Here is a 19,878-nt window from a genome sequence, read left to right as displayed (position 1 = left end):
ATGTTTACCTGTGTTTTATTGACTATGCAAAGGCATTCAACTATATTGATCATAACAAATTATGCATAACATTGCAAAGAATGAAAATTCCAGAACTCTTAATTGTGTTCATGAGGAACCTGTACATAGATCAAGATGCAGTTGTTTTGGACAGAACAAGGGGATGCTGCGTGGTTAAAGCGATAAAGGTGTACATCAGGGTTGTATCCTTTCACCATACCTATTCAGCCTGTATGCTGAGCAAATAATCGAGGAAGCTGGATTATATGAAGAAGAATGGGGCATGAAGATTGGAGGAAGACTCATTAACAACCTGTGTTATGCAGACGACACAACCTTGCTTGATGAAAGTGAAGAGGACTTGAAGCACTTACTGATGAAGATCAAAGGCCACAGCCTTCAGTATGGATTACACCTCAACATTAAGAAAGTAAAATCCTCACAACTGGACCAATATGCAACAGCACGATAAATGGAGAAAAATTGAAGTTGTCAAGAATTTCATTTTACTTGGGTCCACAATCAACACCCATGGAAGCAGCAGTGGAGAAATAAAAAGACGCATTACACTGGGCAAATCTGCTGCAAGAGACCTCTTTAAAGTGTTAAAAAGCAAAGATGTCACCCTGAAGACTAAGGTGTGCCTGACCCAAACCATGATGTTTTCAATCGCCTCAGGTGTACGCGAAAGCTGGATGACGAATAAAGAAGATCGAAGAACTGACACGTTTGAATTGTGGTGTTGGCGAAGAATATTGAATATACCATAGACTGCCAAAAGAGCGAACAAATCTGTCTTGGAAGAAGTACAGCCAGAATGGTCACTGGAAGCAAGGATGGTGAGACTATGTCTCATACACTTAGGACGTGTTATCAGGAGAGATCGATCCCTAGAGAAGGACATCATGCTTGGTAAAGTAGAAAGCCAGTGAAAAAGAGGACGAACCTCAACAAGCTGGATTGACATCGTGGCTGAAACAATGGGCTCAAGCTTAACAATGATTGTGAAGATGGCACAGGACCGGGCAGTGTTTCGTTCTGTTGTTGTACATAGGGTTGCTATGAGTCGGAATTCACTCAACAGCACCAAATAACAATGACATTTTGGTGCTTTTTCTGCCTCCTCCTGCCTCTCTCACTATTCACTCTTCTCCTTAAGTCCACAGGTTCTTAATCCCTCATTAACACCTACCCTAGGAAAATGATATAATGTCAGGCATTTTAGAATGAATGTAAATTTCAGTCTCTATATGGCACTTCTCCCAGGGGCATCTGTATTTTAAGCTTCAGTTCTAATTGTAACGAAGGAATTACAAACTTCGTTGTGCAAGTAATGGTAGTTGGAAAGGAGGGGAGGACAGCTGTATATTGGGCTGTACATAGCACTGCCTTACAAATCAGGATCCACACATGGAAGTATGGAACTTTTAAATAACACAAAGGGACATGGAATACTCTCAGATTATACAAAACTCATTACTATACAGATGTACACACTCACATCTACACAAACATACACATTACATAAATCATCAGAAGGCTGAATGCCTCATTTTTAACTGGTTTCTGATATGATATGCCAGCAGCCAGATTCTGATTCTAAAACATAACCATTATACCCAGTAATCATCTGCTGTAATGATTATGTTCTATCCTCTAAGCCAGTATCACAAAAGGCTCCTAATGAACATTTGAAGGATGAGTTTATGGACTAGCCAAGCATGTAAAGGAATCTCTGCTTCGGCATAAATTATTTTGGACATGTGGGGGAAAAGAGGAGTAGGAGAAAGGGCCACGTCTAAAACACCAAAACCCGTAAACTCATTGCTGTCGAGTGAATTCTGAACTCACAGCATCGCCAAAACCACCAGCCAGTTTAGTAGTCCATACCCACCAACCCACTCCCGTCAAGGCGATTCTGACTCGTAGCGACCCTACAGGACAGAGTAGAACTGCCCTGTAGAGTTTCCAAGGAGCGCCTGGTGGATTCAAACTGCCGACCTTTTGGTTAGCAGCCATAGCACTTAACCACTACACCACCAGGGTTTCCTAGTAGTCAAAAAAACTGTCAAATTGGTTTAAAATAGCTGTTTGTCCAACGTATTTACTAAGATCGAGTTCTTGAGATCTTTAATCCCGGCAGGTAACCAGATCATGATATCAAAATTCTACCTTTACTCTTTCCTTTCCAAGGAAGAAAGCAGTGGCATGCAGGACATCGGCGGCATGAGTGGAGTTATGGTAGGCATTGGAGGAGTGGTAGTTGGCTTCAATCACTTGCAGCCAAGCCCGAAGAGTGGTTTCAGAACAGTTCAAAAATTCACATACTCCAAACCGGGAAAAGACCTTCAAGCCCAGGTAAACCAATGGCCTGGAAAACAAGAAAACAAACCGTAGTTCACTGCATTCGCTGGCCCCAAAGCTATCTTCTTTGATGATACTGGACAGTAGAGGCATTTTTCTTCTGATGCTTACTGCACATGTACAGGGGCATAAAAATACCTCCTCCCCAAATTGGGACACAGCAGAGCATCCCTCCTCTCCAGCCACTTCTTCTGAACCAGGTGCCTCATGGTGGTTCAATACAAATTATTTCTAGGTTATCTCTAAGTCATAAGCCTTTCCGTTGCTCTGACAACCAAGAAAGGTCCCTGGCAGTGCCTCTCTCCACTTCCATATAAGTCTTGTGCTTTCTTTGTGCCCACCGAAGAAGTTACTGAGTCTAAAGAGAAAAGGAATGGCTTGGATGGTCTCAGCAAAGTCACATCATTTAGTTATGTACACATCCTATATAAATAGACCAGTACCACTGGGAAAAAATAGCCTTTTCCAAGTAGAGAGAGGACCCTGGGAGTTATTTAATTTTTCCCCTGCCTTCAGGATGGACCAAAAGAAAAACCATAGTATCTTCAATAAGAGCTCACAAATTCATTTTGTAAGGTGGGACTTCAACAAGTTTGGGGCTCAGAATACTTAGGATTCTTGGCTCTCAGTAAAAAGGAATGACCAAGTAGATTTGAGAAGGAAACTTAGTATTTCTTCATCCTGGGTCATCGCCAGGCTGACCCCACATCTTACCCATTGATCCTCTCTCTCCCTAAAGGAGCTCACTCAGAGGCCACAGTCATTCCACTCACTTGACAATCCTCTAACATGGCACAAAAAGCAGAACCTGTGCTGTCTCTTGTGCAAGAACACATCTCCCTCAAAGTTTCCAGATGTGAAAGTCTGGAGCGTGGCCATCAATCCTCCCCTGCCTGCAGCCAGAAAAGTCCCATACCTTTTATGTGTAACAGCTTCCAATTCAAAGATGTTGAAGTCCCAACTTTCCTCATTATCAAGTAATTGAGCAATACAAGGGGGAACATCGTTGATGGTTATTGGCATCGCAAGGTGACTGTGACTCTGGTGCACGTCTAAGCAAACAGATGGGGCAGGAAGCCTGGTTAATTATGGAATCTTGAGTGCCCCTAAACATTTGTCATCGTCTTCATTTCTACCAGAAAGAAAATCTTGAGCTTCCAAGACTAGGAAGATTTTCACTTCAATGACCTTCTCTTATATTATTAAATGTCACGACCCCCAAATAGGAAAATAATTTTAATTAAATGTCAGTTCAAATGTATTGAGATTTGAAATTCTTATTCTGACAGTTCTCTCAGGGAAGCAATTTTAATTAGAAGACCTAATTTGAAATGTAGACCACAGAAATGTCTAAACTCAAATGAGACCAATTGGAAGAAACACCAAGGCCCTCCCCAAACAATAATCACAACACTTGGGCTGACACAGGCCAGAAATGGATTATCAATAACAAATGGATATATAAAAACTTACTCTTAGTAAACACATACTCATTTCCTGACAACCTTCTTAAGCCATCCTGGAATAAAGAAAAGACGCTATTAGAAGCAGAAGTATACAGTGTTTTATATCCCTTCATCATTTTTCTCTCACTCCCATTATTATGCAAAGGAATTTGAATCCTGGTTCAAATCTGGATTTCAATCTGGATCTCCAACTTGAAGTAGAGCTCAAAATGAAATCAGAACAATAGCTACAAGACAGATGATACTCTCCCTTCCGTGGCTATTACACACAGAAAAACTTGTCGTTGAGTCAATTCTTACTCTTAGCAACCCTACAGGACAGAGCAGAACTGTCCCATAGGGTTTCCAAGGAGTGACTGGTGGACTAGAACTGCTGACCTTTTAGTTAGCAGCCAATCTCTTAACTACTGCACCACCAGGCATCCTAAAACCCAATCTGTTGCCGTCGAGTCAATGCCGACTCATAACAACCTGGTAGGGCAGAGTAGAACTGCCCCATAGGGTTTCCAAGGAGCAGCTGGTAGATTGGAACTGGCGACCTTTTGGTTAGCAGCTGAGCTCTTAACCACTGCACAACCAGGGGCAGTATTACCCACCAATGTAGAGAATTCAGAATAAAGTGGATATGGCTGCCTTCAGGTCTTACTCCTTAGCTGTAGATTGGATCTGTTCTCATGCTGGCTTTCTCTCCTGGCATTTTGAAGCCACATAAGTGAAATCACGTAAGCAATCTTGCTTTGGATGCAGGTTATTTTGGAGTGACCCCACATGCCTCATAGGGACGATCTTATTTCTGGGTTCTTTGACTTACATTTTTGGGGAGCCAAAGTCATGGGTGATATTTTGGGGATGACTTTCTAATGTAACGCCTTAAAAAGTTTGGGCTAATTTTTAACTGATATCCAAAGTAATTGTTTTTCAACTGTATTTTCTCTTTTGCAACATGAGCATTGCTGCTAGCTTTTAAAGAAAAAATTTCGGGTTTTGAGGTCTTTGGAGAGGCAGCATAAAGGAGTAAGCAGAATTCTGATGCTAGTGCTGCCACTTACTAGATTCTTGAACCTGACCTAGTTCCCAAATGTTCTAGAATTTCAGGTTCTTTCCCTCCTTCTTTGATCTCTGAGTATTTAGATTGCTGCTTAAGTCATTTATAACTGCTCATTGCCTCTCATTCCCCAAAAGTTTGTGCTGAGGTTTAAAGTAACATTAATGAAGAGTTCACCTGACATCAGACCTTGGATCTTTAGGCCAAGAGCTTAATTTTAAAAATTAAGTAAACAGATAAGTAACAATGGCCACACCTGTCATGCCTCTAAGGCAGGTATCACAGGGACTTCTCCATTTTTTCTTTACCTTTTTCTCTTTTCTGCAAAATCAATAAAAATGAAGTGGAATCTTGCACTGGTTCCCTACAGTTTTATCTGGAGATAGTACGGTGGGGGTAGGGGAGTAGGCGGATTGGGGGGTGTGTGTGGAGCAGTGTAACTTTTTCCTGTATCAGAATCGTCCTGCTGCAGCTCTGAAGTGGCCTGACAGATCCTTGCTAGTGTTCTCTAGAAACTGAAGACTACACTGCACAACCCAGGGGCAGGAAAGGAATGGAAGGCCACTCAAATTACAGGCTCATCAGAGACCTTTAGTAGGAAGACTGAGAATGGACCAGAAAGCCAGCCAATACCTAGCATTTGGTGGGAGAGCTAGACAAGAACCTTCACAGTAAAAGTCATAGATGAGGTGTGGTCTTTCTTTTTCTCCCAAAGAATTCTTCCAGGTTCAGCCTCTGATGAGGGTCCCAAAGGAATAATCAGAATTTTCATTTTTTTCACTTGCTGGTGGATGATTACAGCCAAATAGAGCACATCAAAACACAACAGGATGAGTCCCTAGAATCTACAAATGGTGCTTCCTGGAGAACTGCCCCTCCTGTTCACCCCCTCTATGCCTCCACCCCCCACAGCAGGACAGCTCCACTCTGCTTTTATCTGATCATAAGCGAGGCTTCTATATAAGCATTAAAAAAAAAAAAAAAGGATTCTACAGAAGACAGCTAAGGTTTTGAAAACTACTGCTGTAGTCTAAGTCCAACCCTTTCATTATGTGGATAAAGATCCTGAAGTCCAAGAAGACCTTAATTCAATACTGTACCCGATAAAGAGGAAGAAGAAGTAAACAAGGGCCTGTATAATCTACCAACTTGCATATTTAGCCCTCAGTCAACTGCCTATTTCCTCCTTACTGTAATTAAGAATTCTCAAGAAATATCTTCCATTGCTATCAGCCAGCCTCGTAGAAAGAAATGCAAGAATCACTTGAATAATACCACGCATACACGTAATTTTGATGCAGTTGTGTTTGGTTATGTTGATGTTTGCCACACAGCAGGTAGTACCCACACAGCAACTACAGGCAACAGTTTATATTGAACCCTCAAGAGTGCATTTGGGGTCCTTGAGTGGTGCGAACGGTTCATGTGCTCTGCTGCTAAAGGAAAGACTGGAACTTCAAGTCCACTCAGAGGTGCCTCTGAAGAAAGGCCTAGCGATCTACTTCCAAAAGATCAGCCACCGAAAACCCTACGGAGCACAGTTCTACTCTGACACGTGGGGTCCCCAGGAGGTGGTGGTAGAGTGCACTGAACGTCTCCCCTGCATTCCTGGTCTTTCCGCATCACTCACAGTCATCAGGCCTCCGACTAGATCACTGGTGTGAGGATCTTCATCTTTGGTACCCAGCTGAGGGGAGTACAGCTCTGTGGTCCGTAAAATTTCTAAAACCCTATCCAAGGCTTCTGCTACTGTGACAGGGCTGTTTTCTTGGGCTGCATTGATTATATTTATGACCTGAGGAAGCAAGGAAAGAATAAATTTGAGAAGATTAGGATTCTAATTCCCAGAAGTCATAAATATGGCAGGAATCCAAAAGAAATCAGATGATAAAAAAACAAAACCCAATAGCACATCTTATCGTTCAAAATGACCAGTGCTTTTACAGCACACTCCCTTCTTACTGAAGCACACTGTTCTCTTGGCTATTCCCATCCCGCTCTCTCCTGGTGTGTCTCCTACCTAGTGGCTACCTTTTCTCGGTCTCCTTTGCTGACCCTTCAATTCTAGCTCTCTTGTAAAGGCTGCAGTTCCTCAGACATCAGTCCTGGGCCTTCTCTCCTACTCTACAGTTCTTCCATAGATGATCTCTTTCATCTCCATGAACTGAGCCCTGCTCAACCACATGTCACCATCTTCTCCACTTAGTGCTCCAAGCTCTAGCCACCCTTTCTTTCAAGTCCTCAGATGCTCTAATGCCCCCTTTTCTACCTCAGCAGCTTTTTCACTTACTCTTCCTTGCTTCCTGGAATCATCTTCTCCCGACATCTTTCATGCTTCAAGTCTTACTTTAAATATTACTTCCACTACAGAGAAAACCTCCCTGACTCTAGCTAAATTCGACCCTACTCTCTCATTCATAAAATACAGTTTTTTTCATAGCATTTATTGCAATTTATAACTATTTATTATGTGTTTATTTGTTTCATACCCTTTTCCTCTGCTAGACTGTAAACTCCATGATATCAGTGGTATTTAATTCATCACTATATCTCCAGCATATAGCCAAATGACAGGTGGCCCAGGTTGGAGAGTAGACGTGCAGACAGAGACATAAATTACTACTCACCTTTGTGATGGGAGCCTCGATGGTCATGGAGTGGATCCTTGCCATGGATGGATAGCGACGGTTCTGTAGGCTTGGTGCTGGAGAGAAGGCAAGAAAGTCGTTTCTGGTTCTGGTGGCTCAGCTTGTTTAAGTGTGGAAAATGAGTTCTTTCATGGGCGGGGGACCTGATTATCATAGGACCACCTCCCCCTCTCCCCCATCCCCTGAAAAGCAATGAATTCACCCATCTCTGAATCCTAAAAGGATGACAGCTCAGGCACTATTTGCTCAAGGCAGGAGGGCTTTATGAGTGAGTCTCAGGCCCACAAGGGGAATTTCAGGGGAGGTTTATAGGATCCTACACTTTCATCTCAATAGCCTAATGATCCCTTGGGACTTACTTTTCCATAAGTTATTAAAGCCCAACTTGGGCAGTTCCTGTTAACTAACCTGTTGGCCATATAATTGGATAACTGTGAAGTGTGGAAGGGGAGACTTGGTTCATGGTGAGGGTAAGGGATGGAAGATTGGGCTTAATCTCCTATGAATTAGGGCCAGTCACTCCCCTTTCTGGAGCCTTTTTTTTTACTTCATTGTCGGAAATCTTATTTATTTATTTTTAATTGCACTTTAGGTGAAGATTTACAGAGCAAATTAGTTTCTCATTAAACAATATATTGTTTTATGACATTGGTTAACAACCCCACGACATGTCAACACTCTCCCTTCTTGACCTTGGGTTCCCTATTACCAGGTTCCTGCGCCCTCCTGCCTTCTAGTCCTTGCCCCTGGGCTGGTGTGCCCCTTTGGTCTTGTTTTGTTTTATGGGCCTAATTTTCAGATGAAGGGTGAACCTCAGGAGTGACTTGATTACTGAGCTAAAGGGGTGTCCGGAGGCCATACTCTTGAGTTTCTCTAGCCTCTGTCAAGCCAGTAAGTCTGGTCTTTTTTTGTGAGTCAGAATTTTGTTCTATATTTTTCTTCAGCTCTGTCTGGGACCCTCTATTGTGATCCCTGTCAGAGCAGTCGGTGGTGGTACCCGGGCACCATCTAGTTGACCTGGACTCAGTCTGACAGAGGCCGTGGTAGATGCGGCCCATTAGTCCTTTGGACTAATCTTTCCCTTGTCTTTGGTTTTCTTCATCTCCTTTGCTCCTGACAGGAGTGGAGTATCTTAGATGGCTGCTCACAAGCTTTTAAGTTAGACGCTACTCACCAAAGTAAAAAATGTAGGGCATTTTCTTTATAAACTATGTTATGCCAATTGAGCTAGAATGTTCCCTGAGACCATGGTCCCCACAGCCCTCAGGCCAGTAATTTGGTCCTTCAGGGATATGTCCATGGAGCTTCTATGACCTTGCCTTGTACAGGCTGTGCTGGCTTCCCCAGTATTATGTACTGTCTTACACTTCACCAAAGTTACCACTTATCTATTGCCTATTTACTGTTTTTCCATCCCACTCCTTCCCTCCCTGGTAACCATCAAAGATTGTTTCTTTTTGTGTGGAAACCTTTCCATAAGCTTGTATAGTAGTGGTCTCATACAATATTTGTCCTTTTGTAATTGACTTATTTCACTCAGCATAATGCCCTCCACATTTATCCATGTTGTGAGATGCTTCACAGATCCATCATTGTTCTTTACTGTTGCATAATACTCCATTGTATGTATGTACCATACTTGGTTTATACATTCATCTGTTGATGGGCATCTAGGATGTTTCCATCTTTTTGCTATTTGTGAACAATGCTGCAATGGAGATGGGTATGCATACATTTATTTTTGTGATGGTTCTTATTTTTCTAAGACATATTCCTAGGAGTGGGATTGCCTGATCATATGGTATTTCTATTTCTAGCTTTCTAAGGAAGCGCCATATTGTTTTCCAAAATGGCTGTACCATTTTACATTCCCACTAGCAGTCCATAAGACTTCCAATCTCCCTGCAGCCTCTCCGACATTTGTTATTTTCTGGATTTTTTTTTTTTTTTTTTTTTTGTGCCAATAATGCTGGGGTGAGACGGTGTCTCACTGTGGTTTTGAAATGCAATTCTCTAATGGCCAGTGATCATGAGCATTTCCTCATGTGTCCGTTAGCCGCTTGAATGTCTTCTTTGGTGAAGTGTCTGTTCATTTCCTTTGCTCATTTTTTAATTGGATTATTTGTCTTTTTGTTGTAGAGGTGTTGGATTTTCCTGAAGATTTTAGAGGTTAGACCTTTGTTCGATTCTTCATAGTCAAATTTTTTTTCCCCAGTCTGTAGGTTCTCTTTTTACTCTTTTTGGTGAGGTCTTTTTTTTTTTTAATCGAACTTTAGAAAGTTTACAGAACAAACTAGTTTCTCATCAAACAGTACACACACTGTTGTATGACATTGGTTAACAAGCCCATGTCAACACTCTCCCTTCTCAATCCTGGGTTCCCTATTACCAGCTTTCCTATTCCCTTCTACCTTCCAGTCCCTGCCCCAGGGCTGGTGTGCCTCTTTAGTCTTGTTTTGTTCCATGGGTCTGTTCAATCTTTGGCTGAAGGGTGAACCTCAGGAGTGGCTTCATTACTGAGCTGAAAGGGTGTCTGGGGGCCATACTCTCAGGGTTTCTCCAGTCTCTGTCAGACCAGCAAGTCTAGTCTTTCTTTTTGAGTTAGAATTTTGTTCTACATTTTTCTCCAGCTCTGTCTGGGACCCTCTATTGTGATCCTTGTCAGGGCAGTGAGTTGTGGTAGCTGGGCACCATCTAGTTGTACTGGACTCAGTCTGGTGGAGGCCGTGGTAGATGTGGTCCATTAGTCCTTTTGACTAATCTTTCTTTTAAAAGATTAGTTTTAAATTTTTTTTTTTATTGTGGTGAAATATATATATATAAAAAAACATTGGCCATTTCAACCATTTTTATGCATACAATTCAGTGACATTCATTACATTTAACATGTTGTGCAATAATCACTATACTGTGATTCCAAATTTTTTCATCACCCTTAACAGAAACTCTACACCTTAAACTGTATCCCTCCACTTCTCCCTCTGACTCGCCCCTGGTAACACTAATGAACTTTGGTCTCTATATGTTTGCCTATTCTAAATATTTCATATAAGTGGGACCAGACAATTTGTCCTTTTGAGACCCACTTATTTCACTCAGCATAGTGTTTTCAAGGTTCATCCATTATTATGGCATGTATCAGGACTTTGTTTCTCTTTATGGCTGTGTAATATTCCATTGTATGTCTATACCACTTTCTGTTTATCCATTCATCTTTTGATGGACATTTTGGCTGTTCCCACATTTTGGCTACTGTGAAAAATGCTGCAGTGAACACTGGTGTATAGGTTTCTGTTTGCATTCCTGCTTTGATTTCTTTTGGGTATATACCTAGGATTGGGATTGCTGGGTCATACGGTAGTTCCATGTTCATCTTTTTGAGAAACCGCCTAACTGTAATCCAGAGTGGCTGTACCATTATTCCCATCGGCAATGAATGAAGTTTCCAGTTTCTCCACAACATCTATTGTTTTCTGTTTTTTTTTGATCATTGCCATTACCATGGGGGCGAGGTGGTATCTCGTTGTGGTTTTGATTTGCATCTCCCTAATGATTAATGAAGTTGAGCGTCTTTTCATGTGCTTGTTGGCCATTTGCATATCCTCTTTGGTGATATATCAGTTCAAGTACTTTGCTCATTTTTTGATTGTGCTCTGTCTTTTTGTTAAGTTGTATAAGTTTTTAAAAATATATATTTTAGATATTAGACCCTTCTCAGATATACAGTTCCTGAAAATTTTTTCCCAATCTGTAGGTTGTCTTTTCACTTGGTTGACAAAGTCATCTGATGAACAAAAGTATTTAATTTATATGAGATCCCGTTTATCTATTTTGTCTTTTGCTGCTCATGCTTTTGTTGTCATATCTGATAATCCATCATTAAAAGTAGGTCCTGCAGCCTCACCCCCACAACATACAATGAGGGGCAGTTTTTATTCCCAGTGAGTTTTTTATTACAAAATTCCTGACTATAATAGAATTATTGATACCCTTTAAGCTCCAGAGTATTATTCAAGGTACAAAATTAATATGATCATGAATTAGTATTGAATAGAGGACAAACAATATATTTAAAAAAATTTTTATCACGATTTAAGTGAAAGTTTACAAATCAAGTCAGTCTCTCCTACAAAAATTTATATACTCATAGTTGCTCTCCCCCTAACAAGACAACACACTCCTTCTTTCCACACTCTATTTTTGTGTCCATTCGGCCAGCTTCTGACCCCCTCTGCCTTCTCATCTCCCATCCAGACAGGAGCTGCACACATAGTCTCATGTGTCTACTTGAGCCAAGAAGCTCACTCCTCACCAGTATCATTTTCTATCCCCAAGTCCAGTCTGACATCAGTGTCTGAAGAGTTGGTTTTGGGAATGGTTCGTGTCTTGGGCTAACAGGAGGCCTGGGGACCATGACCTCCAGGGTTCTTCTAGTCTCAGTTGGACCATTAAGTTTGGTCTTTTTACAAGAATTTGAGGTCTGCATCCCTCTGCTCTCCTGCTCCCTCAGGGGTTCTCTGTTGTGTTCCCTGGCAGGGCAGTCCTTAGTCGTAGCTGGGTATCACCTAGTTCTTCCGGTCTCAGGCTGAAGTAGTCTCTGGTTTATGTGGCCCTTTCTGTCTCTTGGGCTCATGATTACCTTGTGTCTTTGGTGTTCTTCATTCTCCTTTGCTCCAGATGGGTTGAGACCAATTGATGCATCTTCGATGGCCACTTGCTAGCATTTAAGATCTCAGACACCACTCTCCAAAGTGGGATGCAGAATGTTTTCTTAATAGATTTTATTATGCCAATTGACTTAGATGTCCCCTGAAACCATGGTCCCTAAACCCCAGCCCCTGCTACACTGGCCTTTAAAGCATTCACTTTATTGAGAAAACTTCTTTGCTTTTGGTTTAGTCCAGTTGTGCTGACCTCCCCTGTATTGTGTGTTGTTTTTCCCTTCACCTAAAATAGTTCTTGTCTATTATCTAATTAGTGAATACCCTTCTCCCTCCCTTTCTCCCTCCCCCCTCTTGTAACCATCAAAGAATATTTTCTTCTCTGTTTAAACTATTTCTCCAGTTCTTGTAAGAGTGGTCTCATATAATATTTGTCCTTTTGAAACTGACTAATTTCACTCAGCATAATACCTTCCATGAGACGTTACACAGATTCAGCACTGTTCTTTATTGATGCATAGTATTCCATATACCATAATTTATTTATCCATTCATCCGTTGATGGGCACCTTGGTTGCTTCCATGTTTTTGCTATTGTAAACAGTGCTGCAATGAACATGGGTGTGCATATATCTGTTCGTGTAAAGGCTCTTATTTCTCTAGGATATATTCCAAAGAGTGGGATTGCTGGATCGTATGGTAGTTCTATTTCTAGCTTTTTATGGAAGCACCAAATTGATGCAGCATATAGGTGTTCCAATCTCTCCACAACCTCTCCAACATTTATTATTTTGTGTTTTTTGGACTAATGCCAGCCTTGTGGGAGTGAGATGAAATCTCAGTGTAGTTGTGATTTGCATTTCTCTAATGGCTAATGATCGTGAGCATTCCCTCATGTATCTGTTAGCAACCTGAATGTCTTCTTTAGTGAACTGTCTGTTCATATGTTTTGCCCATTTTTTAATTGGGTTATTTGTCTTTTTGTAGTTGAGTTTTTGCAGTATCATGTAGATTTTAGAGATCAGGTGCTGATTGGAAATGTCATAGCTAAAAACTTTTCCCAGTCTGTAGGTAATCCTTTTACTGTTTTGGTGAAATCTTGGATGAGCTTGGATGAGCATAGGTGTTTGATTTTTATAAGCTCCCAGTTACCTGTTTTTTCTTCTCATTGTTAGTAACATTTTGTATACTGTTGATGTCATGTATTAGGGCTCCTAGCATTGTCCCTATTTTTTCTTCCATGATCTTTATTATTTTAGATTTTATATTTAGGTCTTTGATCCATTTTGAGTTGGTTCTTGTGCATGGTGTGAAGTATGGGTCTCGTTTAATTTTTTTGAAGATGGATATCCAGTTATGCCCGCACCATTTGTTAAAAAGACTGTCTTTTCCCCATTTAACTGTTTTGGGGCCTTTGTCAGATATCAACTGCTCATTTGTGGATGGATTTTTGTCTGGATTCTCAATTCTGTTCCATTGGTCTATGTATCTGTTGTTTTTATCAGTACTAGGCTGTTTTGACTACTGTGACAGTATATTAGGTTCTAAAATCAGGTAGAGTAAGGCCTCCCATTTTGTTCTTCTTTTCCAGTAATGCTTTACTTATCCGGGGCCTCCTTCCCTTCCATATGAAGTTGGTGATTTGTTTCTTCATCTCATTAAAAAATGCTGTTGGAATTTGGATGGGAATTGCATTAAATCTATAGATTGCTTTTGGTAAAATAGACATTTTTATAATGTTATGTCTTCCTATCCATGAGCAAGGTATGTTTTTCCACTTATGTAGGTCTCTTCTGGTTTCTTGCAGAAGTGTTTTGTAGTTTTCTTTGTGTAAGTCTTTTACATCTCTGGTAAGATTTATTCCTAAGTATTTTATCTTCTTGGGGGCTACTGTATATGGTATCAATTTGGTGATTTCCTCTTTGATGTTCTTTTTGTTGGTGTAGAGGAATCCAACTGATTTTTGTATGTTTATCTTGTATCCCGATACCCCGTACCAGGCTGTTTTGAATATTGTAGCTGTATAGTAGGTTCTGAGGTCAGGCAGTGCAAGCCCTCTTACTCTATTATTCTTCTGCAATAGTGCTGTACTTATCCGCTACCTCTTTCCTTTTCGTATAAAGTTAATAATTAGTTTTTCTATCTCTTTAAAGAATGCTGTTGGTATTTGGATGGGGATTGCACTGTATTCGTAGATTGCTTTGGGCAGAGCTGACATTTTCACAATGTTGAGTCTACTTATCCATTAGCATGGTATGTTTTTCTGTTTTTTGTAGGTCTCTTTTGGTTTCTTGCAGTAGTGTTTCATAGTATTCTTTGTATAAGTCTTTTATATCCCCTGTTAGATTTATTCCTAAGTATTTTTATTTAGGGGCTATTTTAAATGGTATTGTTTTTCTGACTTCCTTTTCAATGTTTTCTTTGTTGGTGTATAGGAATCCAACTGATTTTTGTATGTTGATCTTGTATCCTGCTACTCTGCTGAATAATTCTATTAGTTCCAGTAGTCTTCTTGTGGAGTCTTTTGGGCTTTCTATGTATGGTATCATATCATCCGCAAATAGGGACAGTTTAACTTCTTCATTACCAATTTGGATGCCCTTTATTTCTTCCTCTTGTCTTATTGCTCTAGCTAGGACTTCCAGCACAATGTTAAACAGGAGTTGTGATAAAGGGCATCCTTGTCTTGTTCCTATTCTCAAGGTGAATGTTTTCAGCCTCTCTCCATTGAGAATGATGTTGGCTGTTGGTTTTGTATAGATGCCTTTTATTATGCTGAGAAATTTCCCTTCTATGTCTGTTTTATTGAGAGTTTTTATCAGGAATGTGTGTTTTTTTTTCTATTTTTTCAAATGCCTTTTCTGTATTGATCGAGATGATCATGTGATTCTTTTATTTATGTGGTGGATTACACTGATTGATTTTCTAATGTTGAGCCATCCTTGCATACCTGGTATGAATCCCACCTGGTCGTGGCGTATTATTTTCTTGACGTGATGCTGAATTCTACTGACTAGAATTTTTGCATCTATATTCATGAGAGATATTGGTCTGCAATTTTTTTGTGGTGTCTTTGCCTGATTTTGGTATCAGGGTTATGCTGGCTTCATAGAATGAATTCAGAAATATCCTTCCCTTTTCTATGTTCTGAAATAGTTTCAGTAGTACTGGTGTAAGCTCTTTTCCAAATGTTCGGTAGAATTCTCCAGTGAAGGCATCTGGCCCAGGGCTTTTTTTTTCTGATGGGAGTTTTATTACCTTTTCAATCTCTTTTCTTTTCATGGGTCTGTTCAGATTTTAACATCATTTTGTGTTAGTTTGGGTAAGTAGTGTGTTTCTAGAAATTTGTACATTTCCTCTAGGTTTTCAAATTCGTTATAGTTTTTCATAGTACTCTGTTATGATCCTCAAAAAGTAGAAACTTCAAAAGCAGTGTTCTCATCAGACCTTCCTATCACTCCCTGAGAGGCAGGCAGAAAAAATGGGGTCACTTAATCTAGCCACTATCAGCACAGCCTGCCTGCTACTTAGCCATTTTTGTGATCCCCTCTTGCTAATACCACTGCAGCCACTGTAGATCTCTTCTATACTCTTCAACCTCCACTTCTTCCATGCTCTGGATAGATGGTCATCCCCCTTTAAACTCTACTCTGAAAACAGAGCTAATCCAGTTGAAATTCCATTATCCTCTCAATCTAAAATGTTTTGTCTAGTTATACCCTCAATCCACCTCAAAATATTTTAATCCATATTCTCTTCTTTACTTCATCAGTCCCAACCCCTTGCATGCCCTATGGAACTCTACGAGTTACTTGTCTCTAGCTTCTTCAGTCTTTGCTGTTTAAACCACTTCCCTCATATTCAGGTTTCCTATTTTGACCTGAAGGAGTGAAAATTCCTTCACTTGATCTTCCTGTTTATTCCCTTAAGCTACCTTCTCTCCTTTCTGTCATAGTCACTAACCAACCACTCCATGTATCCCTAGAATCTGTCCTTCCACTTGCTAAATAAAATTTAAATGAATGAGTGAAATCCGTTAGTCACTTCTCTATTTCTGTAGCACTTAACCCTGCTGCCCACCTCCTTTTTCTAGAGCCCCTCTTGTTCTTGGTTCACGTGACACTGCACTCACATGGTTCACTCCCAGCTCTTCTGTCCTCTTCATTGGCCTTATTTCCTCTGCTCCTCTCTCATTGAGGGCATGCGTTCAAGCCTTGGATGTAGACACTCCATTCTTTTATTCTACACATGCACCTCGCAGAGATGTTCCTCGGCTCTCATGGTTTCATCTCTCACCTCTAGGACTCCCAAATCCATATCTCTAGCCATGAGTTCTAGTCTCGCATTTAGCTTCCTTGGCATCTCCACTAAAATAAAACTCATCATCTTCTCCTCAGCCCCCAACGTAGACGTACCTGAAGACTTTCCTATTTCTCTAAATATTATTTATAATTTCCAAAGCATCTAGGAATTAAATGTTAGAACCATCTTTGACTTTTCCACCTCCCTGCAAATCCAGTTGGTTACTTAGTCCTGATTGATTATACTCAAGAAATGTTTTGCTAAATTCTTACTCATAGAGTTTGCCTGTGACATTTTATTAAGAGAAAGCAAGGGCATGTTGCAGGGACACTGAAAAATTGGTTTGTGTTGGAAGCTGGGAAGCTAAGACTCTGGTGCCCTTTCTGCCATTAGCACCCAAAAGTGATATTGGGCAAGCTACTTAAACTCTGAGCTGCTTGGGTGGCTATGTGGCCTAAAACACTTTAGGCTAAAAAGAAACAAGCAGGAAGCTATTTCAAAGAGAAGACAAAGTCTATATAAAGTACAAAAAAATTAAGAAAAAAAAGGAAAATATTTTCTGCATACCGAAAAAACAAAGGCAGTTTAGTTGAAATCCTATTCCTTGGGGTTCATATGCTGATGAATTCTTGAACATATTCCTCGGTCATTTTCTACACTTTAAAAAGGTCAGAGTAATTTGAAAAACTTCTTACCATCGCTGCCTCGAGATGATATCGATTTCACATCAATGGACTCTTTCCTCCTGTTCTTGTGTCTGAATGAATGAGACTCTAAGGATTTCAGATTAGAATGGGAGGGTGATTAATTTTCAGAGTATTCACAGGTGAAGTTCAGACATGTTTTTTCTCACTCTCCAAAGAAAGCAAGCTTTCTTTTTAAGCACTACAAAATAATTTTAAGAAATGGTAAACCACCTCCTCTTTACCATGACACAGAATTATCAAATTATCAGTCATATTAATTGTAAAATGATGCCTTTATCTTGTGGCACCACATTACATCATGCTAGTAAAGCTTATTATCAAGGGTGATTTAGTTCCATGAATAAAATATTATTTTGAAAGTAAACATTAAAACTTGGGGGAAATTTTTTTTTTTTTTGCTTTAGCAATAGTGTTAACATGCTGCTATGCTATAAATCAACACAATTTTATTGATTTTTAAAGTGATTTTAAAATTCAGAAACTTTAGGAGAATTTTCTTAATTAACCAGGGTTGGTTTTTGTTTGTTTCGTTGTCTTTTTTTTTTTTTTTGGTTTGTTTTGACCTGAAGGACAATCCATTCATTTGGGTGGGTAAGGCTCTTATGGAGTTACGTGAGGAGATAAAATACTAGTGAAATCCACAGAAAATTTGAATTTAATTTCAGAAATTAATTCTGGCCAATTTTAGGCACCTCTGAAAAGCCAAATCTCTAGGTGATTTCTAGGTTCTCTTGAGGATGTGACTTCATCAAATAATACATACTGTTAATCACAAGAAGAAAAGGAAAGAAAGAGTAGTTTTATATCCCCCCAAATTTCCAACAACTACATAAACTCTCACCCTTGTCTCCATTTTTTGAGGGATAAAAGCACTTTAAAAGAGATTCTGCAGAAGTTTTGCAGACTTTGAATTTAACACTCGAAATGTGCTGTCACATTAATGCAAGATCTAAGTGTATGCCATCACTGAGAACCAAGGGATGAGCTGAAGTGCTGGCTGGCTTCAGCAACATGCATTTTCAGGGCATTTGCTTCTTGTGGGAGTAACCCATGAGCAAGGAGAGAAATCTTATCCATAACACAGAATCACTCCTCTCTGTGCTAAGCTTGTAGGCAGACATGCAGGTTTCAGCAGGAAGATTGCGTTTCTCAGACACCAGTAAATGGTCATGTTCCAAGAAAGAAAGGAAAAAAAAATGTAATAACACTTTAAGAATTGCCTAGTGACACCAAAAAAAGCCTTATTGTTCAGAGAACCAGCTCCAGAGCCAAAGTGCAAAAGTTCAAATGTCCAGATGCCAATTAGTAGATGTATAACCTTGAAAATGTTACTTAACTTCTCTGTGTCTCAGTATTCATGTCTGTAAAATGGGGACAATGATAGCATCTCAGTCATAGGCTGTTATGAGAAGTAAATGAATTAATCCATACATAACTCTTAGAACAGCATTGAGCACATACTAAGCATTTAGTACACGTTGGTTATCACTAGTAACTACATATGTCCATTTGCATATACATGTCAAAAAAATTTTTTTTTTATACATGGGATTATGTTATATTGTTCTAGTACTTGCTGTTTTCACTTAATAATGTCTTAAACACTTTTCTATGTCACCTTTTTAACCATTTATTTAGTGTACTGTCCATTTGTTTGACAGTAAAATATCTGGTTCAGTAAAAAACAGTTAAATCGATGACTAAATATGAATTATATTTATACAGCTTGAAGTGAAGGGAAAACGCTTAGAAAGTCAATCTGAACACCACAGCCACAGAGCCTCATTTTAAATGGTCTAACTTAAAACATTTACTATCCTTTTGCCTAATTTTTATCTTCCAGATTCTGCCTTAATGATTTTCTGGACCTTGAATATGAGTTTCAGAGTTTCCTTATAGAGACTTCTATGGACAGTGGTACTTTGGACGTTATTTCTAGGATCATAAGCATCTTTCAAACCCTAAGAAACAAAACATTTGTTTTTAGCCTTTTCAGGGACTTGATAATCATACAAATTCCTAACATTTATTTGTGTCAAATGATAAATGTTAACTTATTAAAGATTAAATTCAAGATTACAGAACACAAAAATTTCTCAAAATACAGTTTCCAAATAAAACTAAAAAGGGCAGTGAGTTTCAAGGCTGTGGTCCAGGTTGGCTGGTTGAATTCCAAGCCATGTATTAGAGATTATTCAAAGGTGGGTGATGCTTATTCATCCTGATTTTATGCCATCTAAAATTAAGATGCTTCATACCAACAGTAACAAGTACGGAGAAATTATTCTTAATAAAGGCTAAATAATGCCATTTAAATAAAAATAATTTATTATTCATTCTCTCAACAGATATTTGTGGAATGAATTAAAAACTTCAACCAGAGAAAAGAAGGATAAAAGATTTTCAAATAACTCTCCCCAATGGCATAAAGGGCTATCATGCCACCTACCACTTACTGTGCACGTACTATGCACCAAGCATTGCGCTAGAACTTAAAATACAGTCACCTCATTTAATCATAACAAATCTGAAAGCTGAATAGTATGGTTCCCATTTTACTGATCAGGAAATTTAAGCTCGGAGAGATTAAGTAGGCAGCCCAAGTTCAAAGAGCTAATAAATAGCAGAACTTATACTTTCTGACATTCAATGGTTTCAATTTATCTGTGTTCTGTGACTGTTTAC

General features: G+C 39.6%; 1 protein-coding gene across 10 annotated transcripts in view; it reads right to left on the bottom strand.

Moving 5' to 3' along the window:
- PDE8B (phosphodiesterase 8B) overlaps window positions 1-19,878 on the bottom strand; it is a 263,697-nt gene that overhangs the window by 30,218 nt on the left and 213,601 nt on the right. For 9 of the 10 annotated variants that reach the window (XM_010588229.3, XM_064273415.1, XM_064273432.1 and 6 more), the window contains 6 exons: window positions 17,182-17,259; window positions 7,503-7,579; window positions 6,506-6,670; window positions 3,838-3,883; window positions 3,281-3,416; window positions 2,173-2,371 (listed from right to left, as the gene is read on the bottom strand). In XM_010588229.3, the coding sequence (XP_010586531.2) occupies window positions 2,173-2,371; window positions 3,281-3,416; window positions 3,838-3,883; window positions 6,506-6,670; window positions 7,503-7,579; window positions 17,182-17,259 (701 nt within the window). The remainder of the gene's footprint in view (window positions 1-2,172; window positions 2,372-3,280; window positions 3,417-3,837; window positions 3,884-6,505; window positions 6,671-7,502; window positions 7,580-17,181; window positions 17,260-19,878) is intronic. The other variant, XM_064273434.1, reaches the window with a different exon arrangement.

The sequence above is a fragment of the Loxodonta africana genome, chromosome 2, assembly GCF_030014295.1.
Source record: "Loxodonta africana isolate mLoxAfr1 chromosome 2, mLoxAfr1.hap2, whole genome shotgun sequence".
Taxonomy (NCBI): Eukaryota; Metazoa; Chordata; class Mammalia; order Proboscidea; family Elephantidae; genus Loxodonta; species Loxodonta africana.
Note: the sequence above shows the minus strand (reverse complement) of the source record. Positions and strands in the feature narration are given on the sequence as shown.